The following is a 23,289-nucleotide window of genomic DNA, read 5'->3' on the forward strand; positions in this document are numbered from 1 at the left end:
GGGGGCTCCCGCGCAGGCCGGGAGCTCGCGCGCACGCTGCCGGGTGATCGCAGACAGGCAGGCAGGCAGGCAGCTGAAAAACCAGAATATATAAAGAACTTAAAAAAATCAGACCTCCCAAATTAAAAATCCTAATCCAAAAATGGGTATCTGAAATGGACAGACATTTCTCAGACAAAGAAGAAGAAACAACAAATAAACATACAAAAAAATGTTTAACATCCCTTGGTCTTTTGAGAGAGGTAAACTGATTTAAGAGGTGTAACACCTCACTCCAGAAAGAATGGCTGCTATCAAGAAATCAACCAGGGCTGGGGATTTAACTCAGTGGCACTGCACCTGCCTAACAAGCACTAGGTCCTGAGTTTGATCCCTGGTACTGAAAAAACAACCAATAACAAATGCTGGCAGGGTTATGGGAAAAAAGGAACTCTACTCCACTGTTAGTGGGAGTGTAGACTGGTGCAACCACTGGGGAAATTAGTATGGAGATACCTCAAAAAACTAGGATTAGAGGTCCCATTTGACCCAGCTATCCCTTTGCTGTGTATCTCCTCAAAAGAATTAAAAGAATCATACCACAGTGATATATGTGCACCCATGTTTATAGAGGCTCAGTTTGTAATAGCTAAAACTTGGAAACAGCCCAACTGCCCATCAACTGTAGACTGGATAAAGAAAATGTGATTTTTAAAAATAAAATGGAGTACTACTCAACCTTAAAAAGTGAGAAACTAGAGACATTTATAGCTAAACAGATGCACATTGAGGCCATGCTCTTAAGTGAAATAAATAGGACACACACATGTAAATACTGAATAGTTTCTCTAGTGTGAGAAACTGAAAGTATAAATAAGCATTAATGTATCATGGATAATGTGAAATAGGAAGAAAAGGTCCAAAGGGGAAGGGGAAGTGGGAGGAGTAGAGGACAGGAAAGAAGGGGAAGGAATAAATGTGAGAAAAGGAAAAAACAGAAATAAAGTCTTTGCAAAGAGGAAGGGGTAGAGGAGTTGAAGGGAGGGAAGGGGAATGGGAAAAAAATATGAACCAAGATCTATCGTGTACAGGTACAATTCCCAGTGATGACCGTCAGCAGATCATATACCTAAAATGTACCCATAAACTTCATGCATACATAAAAAAAGGAAATATAGGGAATATGTTTCTTACTCCATCACCAACTTCTCATTTTAGACTTCCTTTTTCCCCCAGAGGAATACAAAAGCAATTTTGAACTTTTGAAATTTCTTTCAAATGTTTATGATCTACCCACTACACTTGTTAAGCAAACACAAGCAAAGATGAGTGGAACATGGCCTTAATCTTCGAAGCCCAATTGCTAACAGCTAAGATGGACACAGAGCAAATCATTAGAACAATTGTCACTTAAGGGGAGACAGAGGCAGGTTACGATGTGCTCACAAGGGGAGAAACAACAGAAATGCTGTCTTGCAGAAAAGTGGAATTTAGCAGCAGACACAATGGAGGAGGGAACAAGGGCACATTCGGCAAAAGCACACATCAACTGGCAGAGGAGAAAAGAACAGAGTTTCTTGAGAAACTTCTGTAAGGCTGGAGTGACAACAGCCATGGGGCTGGAGTGCAGATGGGTAGCGTCACAGAAAGCTTTGGACACCATAGGCCGTGGGGTGGGGAGAAAGCAAAGGGTTCCAGCAGAGCAGGGCTAGGATCAACCCTTCTTTCAAAAATGTACTTCTGGTGGCAGTGGCTTCGAGAGAGACCAGAGGTAGGAGGACCAGATGGGGAGTGTTGCCTTGTTTCAAGAAAATCCAAATCATTCAGGAAATAAGACAGTGTCAAGGGAAAGAGCGAGGAGACGTTCAGGCAAAGATATGATTTGGAAGGGGGCAATGAAAGGATGAAGAACTTCACAAGTCAGTTTGGAAAACAGAGATTTCCAGATTCGGAAAATGGTCTGCAATTACTTTATTACTACTGTGGGCAACGAATTTCTATGTTTCATTACTTAATTTTATTTACAATGGAAACTATAGAAGGAGGACTGGGCTTTGGATAAAGGTAAATGTATATAATTTGGGGATTATAAAACATTAGAACTCCAAGGAACATCCAGGTTGAATGCCCTGATAACCCAGGTCAGACACCAGGTCAAAATTATGTCTTCTTTGTTATTGTCAACCTTCTACCAAGTAGAAGTAAGAAATACAAGGTATCAGTGAGTGCAAATAGGGTCCTTGATGAATGCTAAAGTATTTGACAGGCTTTTGTCTCGACATTGATCTAATGCATGTAGGAGAGGGCCACGTCTAATAACTGATGGTGTGAACTTATAATGGTGAGATGAAATTCTATCATTTTCCTAAAACATGAACATTTTCAGCCTTAGTACTTACCACATGTGTATCAAGAGCTATAAATTGGATTAATCTTCTCTCTTGGCCAATCTACATCTCTACTCTTTACTTTCCTCTCCTGAAAAAGAGGCTGTTAGGAGGAATTGAAAGCAGAGGTTAATGACAGGAAGAGAGAAATCTTAAAGCCTCGTTTTTTTTAACTTAGAGGAGAGTTTGGTTGGCACTTCCCAGGAAAGGCCAGATAAACCTACTGTGAGTTTTATGGCCAGAGATGGAAAAACAGATTAGAAGAGAGCAGGCCAAATTCCTAGTGATTTTATTGCTTGAAAGAGGTTTTCCTGTATAGGTTTAAAGATAAGTACCAACCACTTTCTGTGAGAGTGAAAGTATGAGAGCTATTAAAAAAAATCTATTTGAATCCAGAGTTAATGCCAGAATCCATCAGTCTAAAATTAACCAAAACTTGTTTCCAGTTTCCATAGTCTTTCCAACCATGAATAACATGCTTCTCCTTTTTCTTGCACTTGGCATCATGTATATTTAAATTTACATGTAACCTTTGGCACCGGGATTCATAATTGGGTGATAACTCACATTATGTTGGATCTCTGCCAAATCTCCCTCTAATGCTATAATTCTACTTGCTGGCCATTCGAAAGTAGCTCCTTGGTTTTCATCTTGAAATAATCCATTTTGCAATTTTCAGATATTAGTGAGACAGCATCAGGTCCTTTCTGACAAAAGATTTCTAGGGAAAAATAAGCCAACTCTGTTTGTGGAACATTCCATCAAAACAAAGCTCATCCCAGGACTGTCTCAGAACATTTTGTTGAAATTAATTCCTGTACCTGCCAGAGAATGTGTGCTAGGAAGGCTCACTGGGTGAGTTATCCTGCACCAGCAGGATAGATCTCTCACATTTCCTGTCAGTTTACTTGCTGGAGGGTCAAGGAAGGACTGGACCCTGGGAGTGGACTTGGGAGTGGACTCCACTGCTGGGGAAGGTCAGCTTTCCAGGCACTGATTCCAAGGGGTTCTTAACCCCACAGCGTTGTCTGGTCCGTAGAATAAGGATTCCCTTGCCCCCCTCCCTTCTTTTAATCTTAGCTTCCCCAAAGCACCTTGTTAGTATTAGAGGAAATGACTCACAAGTTGAATAACTACGCAGAGGCCCAGGGCTAAATCGTGGATATATTAACCATGGGGAATTGAAAAACCAACCACTGATCCTGGTTTGACCACTGACAGCACAAGGCACTTGCCACCTCTGAGTTTCAACCTCTTCTAAAAATAGTAAGAGCTAGAATGTGTTGGTTACTTCCTATGTTCCTAGAACTATTCTTAGCATTTCTGTCCAGTCTTCTTTTTTTTTTCTGTTTTTTTGCTTGTTTGTTTGTTTTGTTTTGTTTTTGAGACAGGGTCTCACTATGTAGTTGAGACTGACCTGGAACTCACTATGTAGCCCAGGCTGGTCTTGAACTCACAGCGATCCTCCTGCCTCAGCCTCTCAAGTGCTGGGATTACAGGCATGCGCCACCATGCCCGGCTTCTCTGTCCATTCTTAATCCTCAGGGTTCTGCTGTGGGGTATGACCCTCATCATTTCCACTTTGCTGGTGAGGAAGCTGAGGCATGTGCAAGTTAAACAATGCACCCAAGTTGATAAAGTCAGGAACGCCAGCTTGGATTCCCACTCTGGCAGGCAGACTGCCTGCTAGCTCTGCCCTTGTCCATGGTGATGCTGCATTCTAGAATAAAGGAAGGGACTGGAGGGCCATCAGGGTCCTCTGGGCCCTCCCTGGAAGTGGGAAGGAGTCCTATTTCTGGGCTGGGAATCCACAGCCTTCAGCATCACCTCCCTCCTTCCTTCCATCCCAGCAAATCTGCTGGCATTGTGTCCCGCATTGCAGGACTCAGTTTGGTTCCTACGACCCACAAAAGTGCTTTCCGGGGCTGCCTTTTTCTGAGCAAGTGGGTTAAGTAAAAGCTGAGCGGTAGAAGGACCTTGGAGAAAGGAAGCTACTGGATTGTTGGCCACAGAGGAAAACCCTGCAGCAAGAAGCTGCCAACCTCAAGCTCCTAGCTAGGGAGGCAGGAGCCGTAAATCAGAGGGTGCAGTTGAGGCTGGCATTGGCTCTCAGGGCCAGAGCCTGGCCAGGGACCCAATACAAAGGATAGCAGAAGCAGGAGCTAGAACAAAAAGCAACCAAGTTCAGCCTCAGAAGGTAGCACGGGTGTCAGGGAGGGTGCAGGAATGAGAAGAGGAAGGACGGTAGAGGCAGGCAGCTCCAGGACCTGCAACAAAGGGGTCGAGAGGATGACGGCCAGATTACCCTCAGTAGCGCCGGAGCAGGCAAAAGCACTAGAGTAACCCCTGACATGCAAAGAGAGGAAAACGAAGAAAGCTGCTAGCAGCTACGGAGAAGAGGAGGAAGTGGGAGATGCGCTGCTTCCTGTGGCAAGAACTATGATTGAAGACAAAGCTGGGTGGGGACTAGTCCCTGGGCTGCAGCCGCGCTACACATACACACGCGTTGCCGCCGCCCGCTCTGTGGGCGACTCCTACTACTGCTGGGCTGGGCCGGCTGCGCGGGGCTGGGCTGGGCTGGAGCTCGCTGCAAGGCAGAGCAGCTCTGCGAGGGGAAGCCGCTCTCTTCTGACCAAGCCCCGGATCCAAGGTAAAGGACGCGTTTTCCACGCTGCTCCTTTCTAACAGAGGAAGAGAGAAAGAGAGAGGGGAAAAAATTGACCAGTGCCTGTGGGTTCTTTTTATTTTAGGGCAGATTTCTATGGGAAGCTGGGTGCATTGCTTCAGGATGGGGGCGGGGGTTGAATAGGGGCTTTTAGAAGGGCTTTGGAGATCGATGGTTAAATTTGTGACACATGTTCTTAAAACAAAAATCCTCCTCCGTGCCTAGCCTTGGTGACTTACCAGGAAAACAGGCTGAATGTGAGAAGCGTTTGCCTAGCTCTGCGGGAAGAAGAAAAGCAGGGCTGAGTTGAGACCAGCTGCAGCCGAAAAGCTGGGGTCTGATCCTCAGAGCGAGCGTTGCAGCCCTGTAGCTGAGGGGTGTAAGCGGTGGAAAATGCTAAGCACATTCCCTCTTTCTTTCCTACCACACCGGTGCCTTCTGCTTTGCAACATAATGGCTGTGATTTGGCTGGGGGGGGGGTTAAATCCTTTTGTCCTGAGATGTTTTGTTTTATTTTAACAAAGACTGGAATTGCGTACCTGAGCGACAGTGTTTTCCCTTGAAAAAAACGATGTCTTCCTCCGTCAGCTCTGTGTGGTGGTCTTCAGGGAAACCTCAGACACAGCTACCATTTGCCAGTAGGTCTTAGCCTAAAGTTGCATCCTTGTTCCAGGGAGCGTGGCAGTCCAGGGAGGGTAACTGATGTAGCGTGGAGGTGATGCTTTTGTGGATTGAATTCATCTCTAGGTCAAAGTGGATGTTGACTTCATCAGGGACAAAATGTAAAAGTGAACTGGACAGTTTCCTTACCTGTGTATGCTGTGGAAAGGCCGGAGAAGCACAATCCAACCAGAATTATTATTCTTTAATTTCCTGAGCAATGGATGCTCTTAAAGAGAGTCCTGACTTGTTCATATTTATGAATGATCGATAAATAGGTCTAACGGATTAGAGTTGAGATTGTGAGGTTTCCTTTGGCAGGATAGAGAAATAGTTTAATAGTCTTGCATAGCATGGTTTTAAAAAATCAAGCTTTGTATCTTCAACAAAAAGTGTGGCTAAGAAATAATGGTTATTGATAAAAGGATTTTTCTTGGATTTTAATAATGAAAGGAGATAATTTTACAAAGGAAAGAAAGAATACTGCTTATAGTGGAGTAAAAGCAATAAAATGCCATATGTTGATGCTCATGAATTCTTAAAATACAAGTTTTAAAAGACCAAATATACCATTTGAGAAAGCATATTCCTTCCTGATGGTCCCCATTGTCCGTTGCTAAAGGGCTGTAGGGTCGGGGGATTTTGGTGGTTGTTGTTGTTTTCATTTTGTTTTGTGTTGTGCCATCTTTATGGTATTGATCTGGCTTCCTAAAAATTGTGGAGTGCCATTCTCTGAAACAGGAAGCTTATATTGATACAAAAAAATGTCTATTTTTTTTCCTGAGGATTTTCATTAAAGTAAACCTGCACCATCCCTAAGAGAAACAGTACGATTGGTACTGAAACCAGAGAGCCCAGCTGAAGGATTCACTGAATTTATTCAAAGCTATGGGCAAAACAAGGCACGTTCCAGATGCCAGAGTTCCATTTCCTTCTGCATCCTCGAGTGGAGAATGTAAAGATAATCTTCCTGGATAGGACACTTGGGCTCGGTCACAGAGGCCTGCAATCTAACTGCATGGCATTAAATGAGGTAGATTGTTGTGACTCTAGGTTGGGCTTCAGTACTGATCCGTGCACAGGCTGGAGTCCCTAGACAGTGCCAACACCCTGCTTTGTTTGGGAAGGTATAGAAAATGTGTGTTACTCCTCTGTGTGTGTTTCACGCAAGAGTAAGGAAATAAAACCTTGGCCAGTAGGCGCAGTAGAGTCAAGAAGGCTCCCTGCTATCTTTCTGAAAACAACTAAGAGGTGCCTATTTTCTGTACAGCACAAAATGTTTCCTTAATTGTTAAATTCTAGCTTGAAGCAGAACGTTAGTAATAACACATCAGTAACTGTGACAGTAGAATGTTTAAGGAAAAGATGAATATGCTCCTATGTTACAAAATGAGACTGTTTTCACTTACTCTGACCATATGGAATATTGAAAGACATAATGCTTTTTTCTCAGAGTATTCAGTGGATTTTGAAGTAGTCAACTGCAATTTTAACTGTGTTTTTCTCCCTACCATATGACCAGCCACTGAATGGGAACGTGATTACATTATTTCCTGGCCAGCCCTGGCCCTCATATGGTGGGCATATAGTGGGTGTGCTTGCTTGACTGACTTTTTTTAGTAGACTTCAAAAGTCAGACGCAACTTTTAAGTCTAAAAGCTCTGTAGTCAAAGCAGAAAGCCTGCTCACAAAAGACTACTGTGGGTAGAAGAAAAGAACACCAGGGAGTGAAAAGAACACAGGCTTCCAAGACACGCAGACCCAGCTTTGGCTCCTATCTCTGCTTCCTACTACTTGACTTGAGGCATTAATTAATTTATGAACCTTATTCATTGTAAAGAAGGATCAGTAGTACAACATATTTGTTTGGCTTGATTTTTGCTTTTGTGTATAGGTAAGTGGGTGCCTGCTGCATGAAAGAGACTAAGGGCCGTTTTTTTGTTTTTGTTTTTGTTTTCCTTCCTTGATGGCATAAGGAAAAGTTAGCATATTCTCGATCTCTGTCTCTAAGGATAAAGAAGACTTTTTATTGTAAAAAAAAATTCATCACATAAAATTTCCCATTCTAACCATTGTTAAGTATACAGTTTCATGGTATTAATTATAATCACATTGTTGGGTTAGTCACCCCATACAACCAAAGAACTCTTTTAATCTTTCAAAATGGAAACTCTGCACCTATGAAACAGTAACTTCTCCTTCTCCCCTCCCGGGCCCTGGTAAACACCATTCCACCTTGTCTCTATGAATTTGACTAAGTACCTTGAATAGGTGGAATCATACAGTAGTTGCCCTTTTGTGACTGGCTTATTTCACTTCGTGTATTATTTTCAAAGTTTGTCCATGTTGTAGCATGGATCAAATTTCCCTTCTTCTTTTTTTCAGGGCTGAACAGTATTCCCTTGTCAGCATATATCACACATTGTCTATGCATGAATCCTTTGATAGACACTTGGACCACCTTTTAGTTATTATAAATAATGCTGCGGTGAGTACAGGTGTACATATATCTGTTAGAGTTCCTGTTTTAACTTCTTTGGATGTCCAGAAGTGCTGGAATATAGTAATTCTGTTTACTTTTTGAGGGACTCCTGTCCTGTTCTCTGCAGCAACTGGCACCATTTTACTTCTCTACCACCAGTGCACAAGGGTTGCGGTTTTCCCACATCTCACCAGCACTTGTTATTTTCTGTTTGTTTTGGACAATAACCACCCGAATGGGTAGAAAGTGGTCTTTCATTGTGCTTTGATTTCCATTTTCTTAGTGATTAGTGATGTTGAGTGAATTTTCATGTGCTCACTGGTCCTTGATATACTGTCTTTGGAGAAATGTCTACTCGAGTCCTTCAATGATTTCTAATCCAATTGTTTTGAGGAGATATTTTTAAATGGTGGGATCTGTTAACATTATGTCGTTGGATTATGATTATAATATTTGTATGTTATCTGTATATGCCCCATCCCTGCCCACATTTGTACTTTTCTTAAAAGGTGAAAAATCAAAAGACAAAAGAAAGAAAATATGCCTAGGGCCTTCCAACTGGTAATGTCAAAAGCCTGATCTTACAGTTTAAGCCCTTGTTGTGGACAGTCACAAGAGACCTTGGTGCTCAAGTCATGGACCAGACCACCACCAAGGCATCACTGGAAGACTGTGACTTCAGTGGCTTTCTGGTCCATCCCACTCATTAGTGAAGCTACTCAGGATGAAAAAAAAAATGCCTACTAACAGAGTCAGGGAAAAAAATGGAAAAGCTAAAGTACTATAAATTGTTCTTGCCTTTAAAATAGTGAGCATTCTCCATGTGGAAGGGGTACTATAATTAAACAAGAAATGATTTTCTGAGATAAGTTTCTATTAATGAAATATGATTCTAATTCAATCTCACTTTTAAAAATAACCTTTGGACTACAGATTTCCTAATCCCCAAACCAGTGAGGCAAGATTTTCTGGGAGGAGAGCTGGACGTAAAGACTAAGGAAGATTCTGGAATATCTGGCCTCTGTAGTAAGGAGGCAGCTATTGACCCTACAGGGTCTGAAGAGCTCCTGAGTGGCTATGTTAACTTTCTGGAACACCCTCTGTGCTGGGTGTTGGGGAAATGGCAGTTTGCAGATAATGATCCTCAATTTTATTTAATTTGCAAATCTATAATTCTACAATCACTATGACAACCAGGTAGCTCACCTAGAGAGTTCCGGAGTCATCATTACATTTTTCCCCAAAGCAATAGAAATGTTAATTAACCCAGTTTGCTCATTCTCCAGTGTATACGCATACATCTGTTATACCCCACAAACACAGTCAATCGTTATTTGTCACTTAAAAAAACCAAATAAAAAGTCTTAGTCGTTGGGCTGAGACATTGTAAAATGGTGGAGCTGAAGATGACTTGGGGTGACCCAGCCTCTATCACCCAGCCTCTATTACCCCGCCATGGTGGGTAATGAGGCAGATCTGGAATTTAGAGTCATCTCCCAAATCTCACCCTTCTTCTCTTCCTTCCACACAAGGGTGAATGGATAGAGAACGTCTTTTTACCCCAGCACTCTTAAAATTGTTTGCAAAACTAAATTATTTTGTTTGAAAAAAAGAGGGTAAATTTAAATGTAATACCCTATTACATACAGAGTTTGTGTGTCCAATTTATTTCAGTGTAAAGATACCGAAGGGTTTAAGTTTTCTAGGGAGAGTATTAGAAATATATGTGGTTCCTGAACACCCTTTATTGTTAATACAACAAACTGTGTTCAGTGGGAGTCAGTCTTCAGACAAGCTCTAGAGGTCTTCATTAAACCTTTACAAAGAGAATCTTCATTATCAAATTTTCATGGTAACACATTTCTTAGAAGTGGTACCACTGTGTACTGAAGTTTGAGGTAAAACAGGACCAGTCCTTTTATCTCTTAGTAAATATGTATAAATAGTTAATCCCTTCATGGAGAGGTTGTAAAAGACCAGTCTCATGACCCCCTCCTCCCTTCCCCTGGCTTTGCCTTGTCCCCCATTTAGCCTGGTTTTGGGGGTCAGGTCAGCACTCGGATAGTAGAGAGGGGCTGGGAACTGGCTGATGTGCCCTGCTTCAGATCCACTGGCCGTTCTGCAGGGCCATGGCTGCTGCTTGAAATCCCACTGTCCACTCTTCCCCACTCTCCTGAAAATGGTTCTACCCAGTCCCTGCTTCTGTTATGTGTTACAGATGATCTCACCCTCTTGTTTTCCAAAAGGCATATATTGCAGGCTTCCTCAACTTCCTGTCTCATCACTTCAGGATTTCTTTGTTTTCATTTGTCTTGGTCCATTCAGACTGCTATACCAGACCACCACAGACTGGGACATATGTCTCACAGTCCAAGATCAAGGGGCCAGAAGATTAGATGCTTGATGAAGGCCTATTCCTCGTAGATGGTGCCTTCTGTGTGTCTTTATGCCAGGAGGACTAGCTAGCTCCCTGGGATCTCCTTTATAAAGGGCACCAATCTCATTTATGACGAATCACTATCCCCGAAGGTCCCGCCTTCCTATATTAACCCCACTGGAGAGCAAATTCCAACATAATGACGTTTGGGGACACAAATTTCTAGACAAGACCATCACGTTATTCATTTTCTTTTTCTTCCCTTCTAGGTCAGATCTCATACTTGTTCTCCCCATCCTATTCCCACTTAGTTTCCAATGGATTATGTTCTGACAATAACTTTATCTCTTTCTTACATATTTGGTTTCTTCTCTTCATTGGTCATTTCCACTTTGCCTTAAACATGCTTCATTTTTACATGCACCAGGAATTGATTAAAAATGAAGGAAATAAACCTCCTGCCAACAATGCTTTTCCTTGACTTTTATAATCTCTACAAATTCTCTTATTTTTTCCCCTGCTTCTTAAAAGGACAACTTCTTCATTCTCTCCAGCACCTGCTCACTCAATTGTCCTTTCGAAATTGGGTTGTTTGACCACTTCGTTTCTCTCTTCCCCTTTACCACATCTTGTCCTATGACTTCAGTCATTGTTGGGTGTGCCGGGCCCAACTGATGCTCATCTGACCTCCTGTCCACACGGTCACCAGAACACCCACCCAAGTGTAAGTTAACACAGCTAGGATCCTGCCCTCCAGTGCCTTTCGGACTCCTCAGCACCAGCTTCTCACCGAGTTCCATGATGTCAATGCCACCCTCCTCTTCCCATCTCTCAGTTTCACCATTTTCCTGCCTGAGCACCCTGAGTTGCAATAAGTCACAGAGCCCTTTGCCCTGTGATTGGAAGTAGGTCCTGACACTGTCTTCTCTTCTGTGTTGACACCCAGTGTCTTAGCTAAGCCTCCTATTGTTAAAAAGAAAAACCTCCTGCAGGCCCTGCTGTCTCATTTCTAGTGGCCCCCTCCCCTCCTCTGTGTTTCTCCCTTTTTTCCTTGATTAGAAACAATATTTGCCTTCTTTGTATCTCTTGTTCTTTCATTACAACATTTAGTCCATCATCGTAGTGTGTGTGTGTGTGTGTGTGTGTGTAACAGCCTTTGGCCTTTTTCCCTCTTTTTAACACGTGGCAAGCTCTTGGAGGACAGCAGCTCCATCTGGTTTTACCTTTATCTTTGTCAACTTCATAGCACACAGTGCAGTTTGTTTATCAGCCACTGATTTAATGAACTTTTTGAATGACTCTCTACCCTCCCCTGGGGAACTGGAAATTGGGTGCTAGGTCTTCACACTGAGCTATGTCTCCAACCTTTTCTTTTCTTTTTTCCTTTCTTTCCATTTTGAGACAGGATTTCACTAAATTGCCAAGCTGTCAAAGCTGGGCTTCAAGTGGTTCTCCTCCTGCCTCAGCTTCCCAGAGCACTGTGATTATAGCCATGTGCCGCCATGTCTGGCAACTGGCTCTTTTTTTTTTTTTTTGATGCAGTGTGAATGAGGCCTACTCCTCGACCTCTAGGGATCCACAGACTTCTGGAGGAAACAAACAAATACAGAAATAATCACAATTCAGTTAGTCTGTCTGTCCACAAGGCTTAAGTAAATGCCCACAATATGCCACATGCCAATAAAGATGTCAGGCAGACAGCAGAGAACAAAAGTCAGTTGTTTGTTTGCTTGGAACTTACATTCTAGTTTTGAGAGAGACTCAACACATGAATTCGTGATTTTTAGATGTAGCTGCACAACAGAAATCATAAAGGGTACTTTAAAGATGTATCTATATCCCAGCCTCACCCTAGACTGACTCAGCTACAATCTGCCAGAATTGGAACCCTTTAACAGAAAAAAAATTACAATATAAGAACATATCAGGTGGTAACAAACACTGTGGTGGATTAGAACAGAGAGATTGTATGATAGAGACTCTGCATATGATGGTGGGGTAAATGGGGCCTTCAGCTTTACTCAGTAGTCCCTGAAGACCTCTCTGAAGAGGTCATCTTTGACTTAGTAAGTCTTTATTGATGGTGAGGAGTCAGCCACACACACACGTGATCTGGTCCGGGAGTCATCTCCATGCAGAAGGTAAGGATTCCTTCATGCCTTTCTGAGGTAAGGATGAAATAAAATTCAGAGGAAATGTGACCTTCTGCACATACTTGGGATGACTGGAAAATGCACTCTCAATTAAATTTAAAAATGTGTTATATTACAACATGTTGCCACCAACCCCCCTCATAATATTTCCCCTCGGTTTGACCACATTTATTCCATCATTGCTACCGCTTCCTGAAGCAGTTCTTTAAGCCCTCTTTTGGGAGCATCTTTGCAGGTGTGATTAAAAAAAATACCGTGAGTAGAGGCTGCTGGTGAGTGCCATCCAGTGGAAAGGCGGGCTCCTAAAGGTGGTCATAGTATGTCCTTATTCACCTTATTCACCAGCTCTGTGCCTTCTGGCTCTTCCCCAAAGTCAGAATGACCATGAAAGGGAAACATTTTGAATCAGTTCAGGACATTGAGGCAGCCAGACAGTGCGACGAAAGACCCTCATGGAAGAGGGCTCCAGAACTGCTTCAGAAAGCGGCAAGAAGGAGGGGATGAGTGTGTTCAAAGTGAGAAGAGTATTTGGAGGGGGATCGACGGCAATGAATCTTTTATTGTAAAAACTTTTTAAATAATTAAACATTCACCCTTTTGAATCACACCTTATAACACTTGCAATAATTTAGCGAATAGGTTTTTCCTCTACCGAAGGTGGATTGTCAATTAAACTGGGTAGCCATTCTTTTTACGTAATTCAGATAAAACTGATTTACACTTTCAGGAAGACTACTCCATATATATGTATATTTCCTACACTACAGTCAGCTCTATTGATCTTAGAAAAAGGAAAAAAACCCCAGAAAACAATAACTTCAGGTAATTGGTATTATGACATAGGTGAATAGAGAAGAGAAAGCAATTATTTCTGTCCTTAATTCTGTTTGTGGGAATAAGGGAAGACCTCACAGAGGACTCGTTCAAACCAGAGTAAAGCGCTCACTCGTGCAGCAGGTTTCAAGAGTTAAGTTAGGAACCAGCATTTTTGAGCCTTCAATTTGTGTTGAATACTCCATATACATTACTATTTCTGATTAGTTTTAAAAATAATCCTCTCAGGCGAGGACAATATCGTTCTACCAGGTTACTTTTGGCTGCTGGTAAGAAGAAAAGAAAAAAAAATCCCCTACCCACTTAGTTTAAACAATAGGAAATTTATCTCAAGACCTTAAGGGAGGGCACTTTCAAAGTCAGTTTTTAGCAGTTGGACAATGTTCTTAGTAACCTGAATTCTTTCCTTCCTCCCGTTATGGCATTCTCAGCAGATTTACCGTTAGGCCAGCTGCCTTGGCTATGTTAAGAAGATGATTATAATTTCAGAAGAGCAGATAGATTTCAGTATCTACAGCCATAGTAGAGAGCCTAAATTCTTCTCATACAACTCTTTTTAAGGGGCCAGAACTGCTCTCTCCAGCAGAATTCCCTTCCCAACTCACATGCCTTATGTACTAGTGACCAGGTAAATGGACCCACTGTGCTTCCTCCTGAGGCAATGGAGCACCCAGCCTCTCTGAACAAACTACCTGGTCCCTAGAGCCTAGGAGAAAGTCTGGTTTTATTAGCAAGAAAGGAGGGTTACATGGCACTACACACTCAGCCAATAGAGTTCGCCTCTATTATTATTATTCTTCTTACTTTATAAGTAAATATACCAAGGCTAAAAAGGCTTTACCAAGACCACACAGGTTTGAATAGTTCCCATGCAGCGTTTCCCTTTAAGAGAACCTCAGTCTCTCTCTCTTTCTTTCTCTCTTTCTCTCTCTCTCTCTCTCTCTCTCTCTCTCTCTCTCTCTCACAACTTGTTTTTCTTGGTGATGATGGTCTACGTAGGGTGGAAAAAGAATTCAGGAGGAAAACACAGGAGGCTGAAATGAGACAAAGTAAGGAATAACCTTCTAAATAGAATATTTCAGAAGGAAATTCATCAGCTCCTAAAAAAAGCAGTAGGGGCAGCATTTAATTGAGACTACCAGCCCTGCATTTCTGTAATGTAAAAGAATATATATAATTAAATTTCAGTCTTCCTGACTGGTCATTTAAATCAATTTGATCTAAATAAAGCCCACCTTGGGCTGAGTAATGAGCTCTCAGAAACCTAGGATCCTGTGACTAAAGTCTGTACGACTCACATGAAAACCTTGTTTTCTCTAGGGAGGCATCTGTGTTGTTGCTTACAGCACCTGTGAGGCAGGGATGAATAATCCTGGGACTTCTGATTATGCATTATTTAGATAATAGGTTTCCACTCTCCAACTGCAGAGGCGATGCACACAGGGCCATTAGCATTGCACTTTCCCGTGCTGTCTACCTCTCCTCTGATATTGTATTTCAGAGGTGATACATGAAGCAGCAATAGTAAAAAAGGGAGATTTCGGTGGAATTGCTGCCATTGCCGTGTTTTGACTGCTCCTCTAAGGCGTACTTCTGTGCGTTTTCCTCATTGCAGACTAAGTATTAATGGTAGGAGTGCTTTTCTGTCATAAATGACTGAGTGCCTCCTACTCTTACATTTGCATTTTTAAACCGGAAAGTAAAGTTAATTCCTACACTTTGCCAACAGAGCTCTGTGTAAGACGGGTATTGATCTGATCTCTGTAGAACCATCAAGAAAAAAATGAAAAATTTTAATCAAGAGAAGAAAAATAGCATTGTCATTTTCGATTTTTTTTTTTTAAAGAAATGAATTGATTCTTTGCCATTTTGTAAAACCACATGAATGTTGATTGTATTTGGGAATGTGCCATGTAAGGGCATTAAACCATTTCACTGAGAGTTTCATTATTTTTTCCTTTAAAATAAGTTGATATTGAATAGTTCTAAGATCTTTTAAATTAAAATAGGACAAATTTAAGAAAAGGTGAGAATTCCTAGACAAAACAAGAAAAAAGATCCAATCTTTATTATCTGAAAATAATACTAAGATATAGTAGTGTAGACAAGTAATATTCTAAGGTATATAGGAGAGCAAAGTACTTAAAGGACACTGGTTTAGAGTCAGAATCACAAGTGACGTTAACTTTCTGTGCCTGTTTCCTCATCTATACAATGGGAAAAAATAATAATAACCATACCTACTCCGCAAAATTGGAGAAAATTACATATGTAAGATGTTTATTTAGCATGGTGCTTCAATTATAGTAATTATCCAAGAAGTGTAGCTATTGTTCCTGTAATTGTCATTGTTACTGCAAATCCTCAGTCGATTATCTCTTATTTTATCCGAGGAGTTCTTATCAATTTCTAGCAGAGGTGATTATTACGGGCCAGAGTTAATCACAGGTTCTCAGCTCTTGGAGTTTGGAATCAAACAAAGAGACCTATTTCCTGGGACAGTTGGATGTTTTGACTTAGGGAAGTGAGTCTCGGTTTTGCACAATTGGTTCAGGAATCCATGCGCTTGGCCTTAAATATTTCCAGTTTTCCTTCCCAGCTGATCATAAGCTTGCCCTTCGCCGTCCGCTTTCATGAGGAGTAGCCTGTGCCTTGCACTGACTGGTGTGAGCAGCAGAGCCTACGTGTGTCACGTCCAGGAAGAATCCGGAAGAGCCCAGCGGCGAGCGCATCCTTGGCATCTGGGGCCTCAGCCCCAGGGCCTCAGGGGTGGCTGCCCTCCTATGCTGGGGTCTTGTTTGTTTTTTTTGTTTTGTTTTGTTTTGTTTTGTTTGAGACAGGGTCTCACTATGTAGGTGAGATTGACCTGGGACTCACTATGTAGCCCAGGCTAGTCTCCTCCTGCCTCAGCCTCCCAAGTGCTGGGATTACAGGTGTATGCCACCACGCCCGGCCACTGGGGTCTTAAATAAAGAGAACACCGAAGAGGTCTCCCCTTGCCCTGGTGGACATGATATGAGAGAGAGAAACAAGCTCTGCTGTCTTCATCTGGGTTACTTGTTACCTCAGAAGAATCTAGCTTAACCTGTCTACTCTGGTTTTCTCCTTAAACTCCAGAGGGGGAAAAACGTATTATTCGTAACAGTACATAAAACATGTAGCTCTTTAAACGATGAGTGTCACTTTCTTTTCTTTGACCTTTTAATCTTGATTTTTATTAGTGCACACTTGCAGTACATAACGACGCACCCTTCAGTTCTTTTTTCACACCCTTCCCTCCCGTCCCCTCCCTCCATCTCTTGTCCCCTTCCCATCTGCGAAAGACCCATCTCCCTGTTTCCTGTGATCTGTCTTTTATTTTGCTCTTTAATTTATTTGGACTTCGTCTAAAAGAAAAACCATGCAATATTTAACTTTAAATGACTCAGTGTGTGGGTATAAGGTTGTATTATGTGTTAGTATGGCGAGATTTAACTTTAATAGATTTATGTAAATAATTCCCGTTTAACTTTCTTTTAAAATGAGGTTTATCTCCGGTTCACATAGAGGCAACCAACATACTAGGATTATCAGCCTACCTTCTTTGAAGGAGTTACAGAGGTACCAAGGTCAAAGCTGAGTTCCAGCTTGGTGGGACCCCCAGTCATGCCCAGGTGTGGCTGAGGGCCGTGGCAAGAGGGGCCCTGAGCCAAGAAGAAGGAGCGGTCTGGGAGAGGCTGGGGCCCCGAGCCACCCCCATGGTGGCCTTTCCATGGTGAGTGCTGTAGGCCTCCTTCTGCCCTCTTGTGATGTCCCGGTTATAAACAGTGGTGCACACCGAGTCTCAAAGAAGATTTAATGAATAAATATATGAAGTAGTTCACATTTCTTCTTCCAACTGCCTGGATTATTTCCATGTTTGAGTTTTGAAAATAAATGACTTCATTTTGGTCATTGGTTTTGAAACATCTCGGTATTAAGATTTACATTTGTTCTGTTTTGTTTTTGTTTTCATTTTGTGGTACCAGGGTTGAACCCAGAGAGTGGCATGTCCCCAGGCCTTTTTTAAAATTTTCTTATTTTTAAACAGGGTCTTAGGAGGTTGTCCAGTCTGGTCCCAGATTTATAATCCTCCTGCTTCAGCCTCCTGAGTTGCTGGGATGATAGCAAAGTGCTACTGTGCCTGGCGCATTTCTTCTTTTGTAACACTGTACACATGACCTTGTGCCCCTAGATTTAGGTTATTTTATTTGATATTTTTAACTTCAGATTTTATTTCACCTGATTAATTCATGTGGATCTCTAAAACTACATTATGAAATACTTTAATTATTTAAATTAGGAACAGATTAATTATCTCTAGTGTACAAACTCAAATTAATTTCATTACAAACCTGAGGTTTAGATTGATTAATCTTGGAGTGTTTAAAGAACCAAGTGGTTTTTTTTTTTTTTTTCCTATTTCTTTCTGGGTTGTTTTTTTTTTTTCTCCCTCCTTAGAGAGAACTATACACTATTTGATTTGATGGATTTCTGTCCATCCCACCAGATATGCTAACAGGAACATGAAATGTACAAAGAAACTTTAGGTGGATTTTATAAACCAGCCTGAAACCTGTGTGTCTGGGACTTCTGGGAAAACAATCTGTGAGTCATTTTGAAAAACAAACACACTCATAATACAGCGCATGTTGTTACCATGGTAATTAGGCCTGTTGTGTTGGCTTGCTCATGTTTCTGTGGAGAGAGGTGGGGGAGAGAAATGGGCAATTCAGAGCTTTGACTGTCAGCTCCATTTGCCTGTTGCAGGAGAGTTTAGGGCTTTCTTGAGAACACACTGACAGTCATCCTGAGAGGGGAGGGAAGATGCTCTGGTGTCTTGCCTTGGTTATGGAACAGAAGCTAGCAGTGTTATGATTGAACATTGCATTTCACAAGGGAGAAAAGTACCAATTGGCACTCTCTTGGGAAGAAGGGGGAAAATAATTTCTTTACCTGATACATAATTACATGCAAGTCTCTGAGGTCAACCTAGTGAGCAGAAACAAAGCTCTAATGATCCTTTAACAGGTGCCAAACACCAGCGGCACAGCATGATTGCAGAGTGAAATGATCCTCAGAGGGTGGTTGTAATTAGATCACTGTTTCTGATCTGATTCACGAGTGGACCCCGTGTCTTTGTTTTATGGACTGGATGTGACTCCTCCTTTACCTGGGACAGCCATCTTATCGCACAGGCTCATGAGTCACCGAGGAGACCAGGGGCGTTATGAGAGGTCTGCGGAATCTGTCTGTACCAGAGAGAATAAAATCAAAGCACACCCTTGGGTGGTAGCATTCCAAGAAGTCTGGATATCCTCTTAAATGTATAATTACAATACATTGACTGAAATTTTATTCTTAGAGCATATTTCAAGGAGATTTTAAAGCAGGTTTTATTTAGCATCGAGACAACTTTTCCTTGCTAAAAATATTTTTTCAAAAAGCGTGAAATAAAGTGAGGTGCAATGAAAGGTTCTTATCAACTTTACACGTGTGTGTGTGTGTGTGTGTGTGTGTGTGTGTGTGATGTGTCTTGCTGTGACATAACTATTTCTGTAAACTTTATTTTCATTCTCATATGTGGAAAGTAGGCATCTGTTGCCCAAACTTCATTTTGGGTGATTTTCTCATATTAGTAAGAAAAAAAAAACAATTTTTTCTGATCATGTAAGTCATTCATTGCCAATTTGGAAAATACTTAGAAATTTAAAGAAGATATAGGCATGGTACCACTTATTAATTTAGTTATTGGTTGAACTGTGTCTAGCAGAGGCCTGATTTTACAGGGGCGAACAAGTTAGAAGTGATTTCTCTTTATATAAAAACCCAGAGGTGGGTTGCCTGGGTTAAGGTGCTTCTGCTCTGTAAGACCAAGCAGGGACACAGGCTTCTCCAATCACATTGGTGCAGCTTTCCCAGTATGTTTCTTTCACTTTCATATCTCAGGTGACTCTCCATGAAGACCCTGCTCTAACCAGCAGGAAGGGCGAAAGGTAGAAGGGGAGAGCATTACCCAGAAGTTACATGTTTTACTTTAGATTTTGTCCCACTGATATTGCCCACAGTGCCACAAGCCTTAGCAGCAAGGGAGGCTGAAACAAATAGCTACTTTTGACATGTATGCACATAGTTTAGACATCTATTAAAAACACGGAAGAAAAGGAGAGCACATTTGGGGACATGGTAGCAATTTCTGCTAATTTTATTGTCCCATAAAACAGAGGTAATATTTTGTTTACATTTTGATGTATTTCCTTCCATTTTTTGGTGAAAAATATATATGCATCAGAAAAATACAGGTATATATTCGCTTCTTGGCCTTTTGGCTAAGATCAAGTGTAGAAAGATACAGGTATAATGCAAATTAGAAAATGTTATGTTTACACATAATATATGTCTGTATAATATATAAAATGTTACATTAGCATATACATGTATGATATATTAGAAACTATTGTATAATAAAATAGAAAAGTATTGTTTATAGAAAATATACAGCAGAAAAACTTATCTTTGGAGCTACATATGATACTAGGGGATACTAGGACCCCCTAGTGGATGCCTGAAACTGCAGATGGTACCAAACCCTGAATACATTACATCTTTTCCTATATATTCATACCATTCATATCTTAGTTTAAAGTTAAACACAGTAAGAGATAATAATAAAGTAGGACAATTGCAACAATATACTGTTATAAAAGTTCTGTGAATGAGGCCTTTCTCTCAAAATAGCTCACGATACTGCCCTGGCCCTTCTTCTGATGACATGAGGTGATTCAGAGAGTGACATAAGCACTGTGACATGGTGTTAGGCCACCACGAAGGGTATCTTGAACACAAACTGTGATACCTCTCAACAAGTGGACGTGCTAACTGAGACCTCTACCAAGTGACTCTGAGGTGGGTAGCATCTACAGCGTGGACACTCTGCACAAGGGGTGGGTGATTCACATCTTGGGCTGGACAGGGGAGAATGTGTGAGATTTCATCACATGACTCAGAGTGGGGTGCAATTTAAAATTTAGGAATTATTTATTCCTGAAATTTCTCATTTAAGATTTTCAGATAATGTTTGACTATAACTGATATCAAGCAAAGTACAACTTCTGGGAGGAGGGACTACTGTATACATAAATTTATATACAGTATTTGAAAAATCAGTTGAGATCACACTATGACATTTTATATTTGTCTCTTTTTCACTTACTATCACGTGCATTTTTTTGTATTTTCCTCATCGTTTAAATTTTTTGTATCTGTTGTTTATTCTACCATATGGAGTTTCTGTTTAATTTAGGAAGCTGTATTTTTATCAGGTGTTTTGCGACCCTGTGGTAATCATTCTTTATCTACTTTTTGTTGTTGTTGTTGTTGTTGTTGTTGTTAAAGTCAAGGACTGGAATTGCTACAATAACGTTTGGCAACATATTTGAATCTCTTGATAAGTAGTGCCAAATTTCTTTGCAGAGAGATGGTGCCACTTGACACTGCTCGGCATAACACTCATGAGTGCTGGTGTCTGTCCACCCTTGATTGGGCATGTTCCGCAAGTCTCACTTAGACCTTGCTTATCCCCAGGGCTCATTGTCTGAAAATAGGTTGTTTTTAGCCCTTGGCTTATTGTCTTTCCCTTTGCTGTCATTAATCATGAGATAATGGTTTTTTAAATAACTTTGGGTTGTTTTAAAATACATGACCCTCCAGAGTAGTCTGGGAGTATAGTTTGTTGAGTCTCGATTGCAACATAACCTGCCAGCCTCAAGCATTGTGAGATTTCCAGACACTGATGTTCATTTGGTTCTGGGACCCAATGTGGATTTGGTTTCCACCCTCAATCAGATTGCTCTTGATCCTGAGTGAGAACAAAATAAGAATGGTGAAATGGCCCCTGAGGCTTTGGCAGTTTCCTTTGGGCTGGGCACACTGTCAATTTTCAAGAGGAAGGAAGCTCCTTTATGCAGGAACCTTCTCATTCTCGTACATGAGGCACACTGAGTATGAGGCAAAATTCAGCTCACTGCTCTACACTCACAGGGGGCTTTGATGGCCAAAGGTATGAATGCCTTTTCATTTCTAAACTGCCTGTAGAAGCCTTGGGTGACTTTTCTAACCAATAACTTGTCCCGATCTGTCAGATACACACAAGCTGAATGTACTCCAACTCCATCCCTAACACCTGAGCTCTGTATCTCTGCAGCTTTGGTCCTGGAGGAGCAAATCAGGTTAGGTCAGGAGCAAGGCTCACTCTTGTTTCTCCCATGGTCCAGGTACGTGGTCTCCGTCATCAAGAACTCCGCTTCCTCTAAATTACTACACAGCCTTTGTGAGTTCATGTTTTCTTGTAAACCAGTGAATTCACAAAGAAAAGAACTCCTATTTCACATACTGTACCTCTTTCTTAAAAGGAGGTCACAAAATGTTTCTGGACTCCAAAATGTGAACCCATAAGATACCCCCTGCCCTTAGAACCATACCACCATTGCCTCCAACCTTGGTTACAGAGCCTTCATTTGCTCTGATATATTATGTCATTTTGCCTTTTCTTAAAACATACATTTTCCTCTGTTTTCTCAACAGCCAGATCTACCAGCGAGCCTCAGGCTTTGGGAACTGAAGAGGTAAGAATTCTAAATATTTTCTCCTTTTAAGATCATCTTTAACCAGAACTTCAATAGGGGTCAAAAATATCTTAAGTAGTTCTATAGATGAAAGCATTTAAGCATGTGATGTTTTGGTAGGAGAGAAACAGTCACAAAGTCTTTAAAAATGTTGACTTGACTTTAGGATTTAAAGAAACAAATTCTCTTTAATGGTAGTTAAAATTGGATTTTCACCCAGATTTTTCCATTATCTTCTAAAAATCTGAGCTGGAAAACCTCTGAAGTCGCTGCTTTAACAAGACATCCTTATGGCACCGAGCACAATAAAGGGGTTGTAGACATGGAGGACAGAGTTGTGCCGGACAGAAGCTCAGACAAGATTAGATCAGAGGAGGAAAATCTTACTCTTGCAGATTGATCACAGACCTTGGAAGTGGGCTTTTATGAGAAGAACAATAATAACAACAGAAAGGTTAGCCAATTGTAGGTGGGGTTTCATCTGGAAGAAGCTTAGCCTTTGAACGTAGCTAAAACCATTCCAACCTGGTTCTAGACTCCAAAGGCCACCAGGATCCTAAGACAGATTGGGTATCTGCTCCAACCAAGACACACAGTTCCCTGTAGTCAGTGATTTAGTTTCCCCACCCCACCTTCCTTTTATAATTTAACTTCAGTATGAAGTCTTTCAAGCTGATACCAAAGGAGAACTAATAATATAATAAAATTGTGCATCCTTGCCGTGCAACTTCAGCAATTATCAACTCAGGCTCAATATTGTTTCCTTTATACTCCTACTCACCTCTCTTCTTTTCTCAAGAATTTTACTGCATAACAGGCTGAATCTGATTGTTGGATTTCTTGGCTTGTTTGTGTTTTGTTTTTTGGTACTGGGGATTGAACTCAGGACCTTGTGCTTGCCAGGCAGTTGCTGTGCCACTGAGCTACATCCCCAGCCCCTGATTGTTAGATTTCTAATTTTTACTTACATGACTATTTCATGGCCACAGAAAGTGCCAATAAAAAGCAAAGCCTGCTGGGCTGGGGATTTAGCTCAATGGTGCCACCACCTGCCTTCCAAGCACAAGGTCCTGAGTTCAATCCCTGGTACCAAAAAAAAAAAAAAAAAAA

At 41.4% G+C, this 23,289-nt stretch overlaps 1 protein-coding gene across 3 annotated transcripts in view; it reads left to right on the forward strand.

Moving 5' to 3' along the window:
* Positions 1 to 4,518: 4,518 nt before the first annotated feature.
* Positions 4,519 to 23,289, forward strand: part of Gng2 (G protein subunit gamma 2) — a 105,504-nt gene continuing 86,733 nt past the window's right edge. For 2 of the 3 annotated variants that reach the window (XM_010632561.3, XM_010632560.3), the window contains exons 1-2: positions 4,927 to 5,016; positions 22,139 to 22,179. Coding sequence is in view for 1 of the 3 variants with exons in the window: in XM_010632555.3 (XP_010630857.1) it covers positions 4,806 to 5,016 (211 nt within the window). In the remaining 2 variants the exon portion in view is untranslated. Of the gene's footprint in view, positions 5,017 to 22,138; positions 22,180 to 23,289 lie in introns of all 3 variants that reach the window. The other variant, XM_010632555.3, reaches the window with a different exon arrangement.

The sequence above is a fragment of the Fukomys damarensis genome, unplaced genomic scaffold (assembly GCF_012274545.1).
Source record: "Fukomys damarensis isolate Sample0158 unplaced genomic scaffold, DMR_v1.0_HiC HiC_scaffold_17, whole genome shotgun sequence".
Lineage (NCBI taxonomy): Eukaryota > Metazoa > Chordata > Mammalia > Rodentia > Bathyergidae > Fukomys > Fukomys damarensis.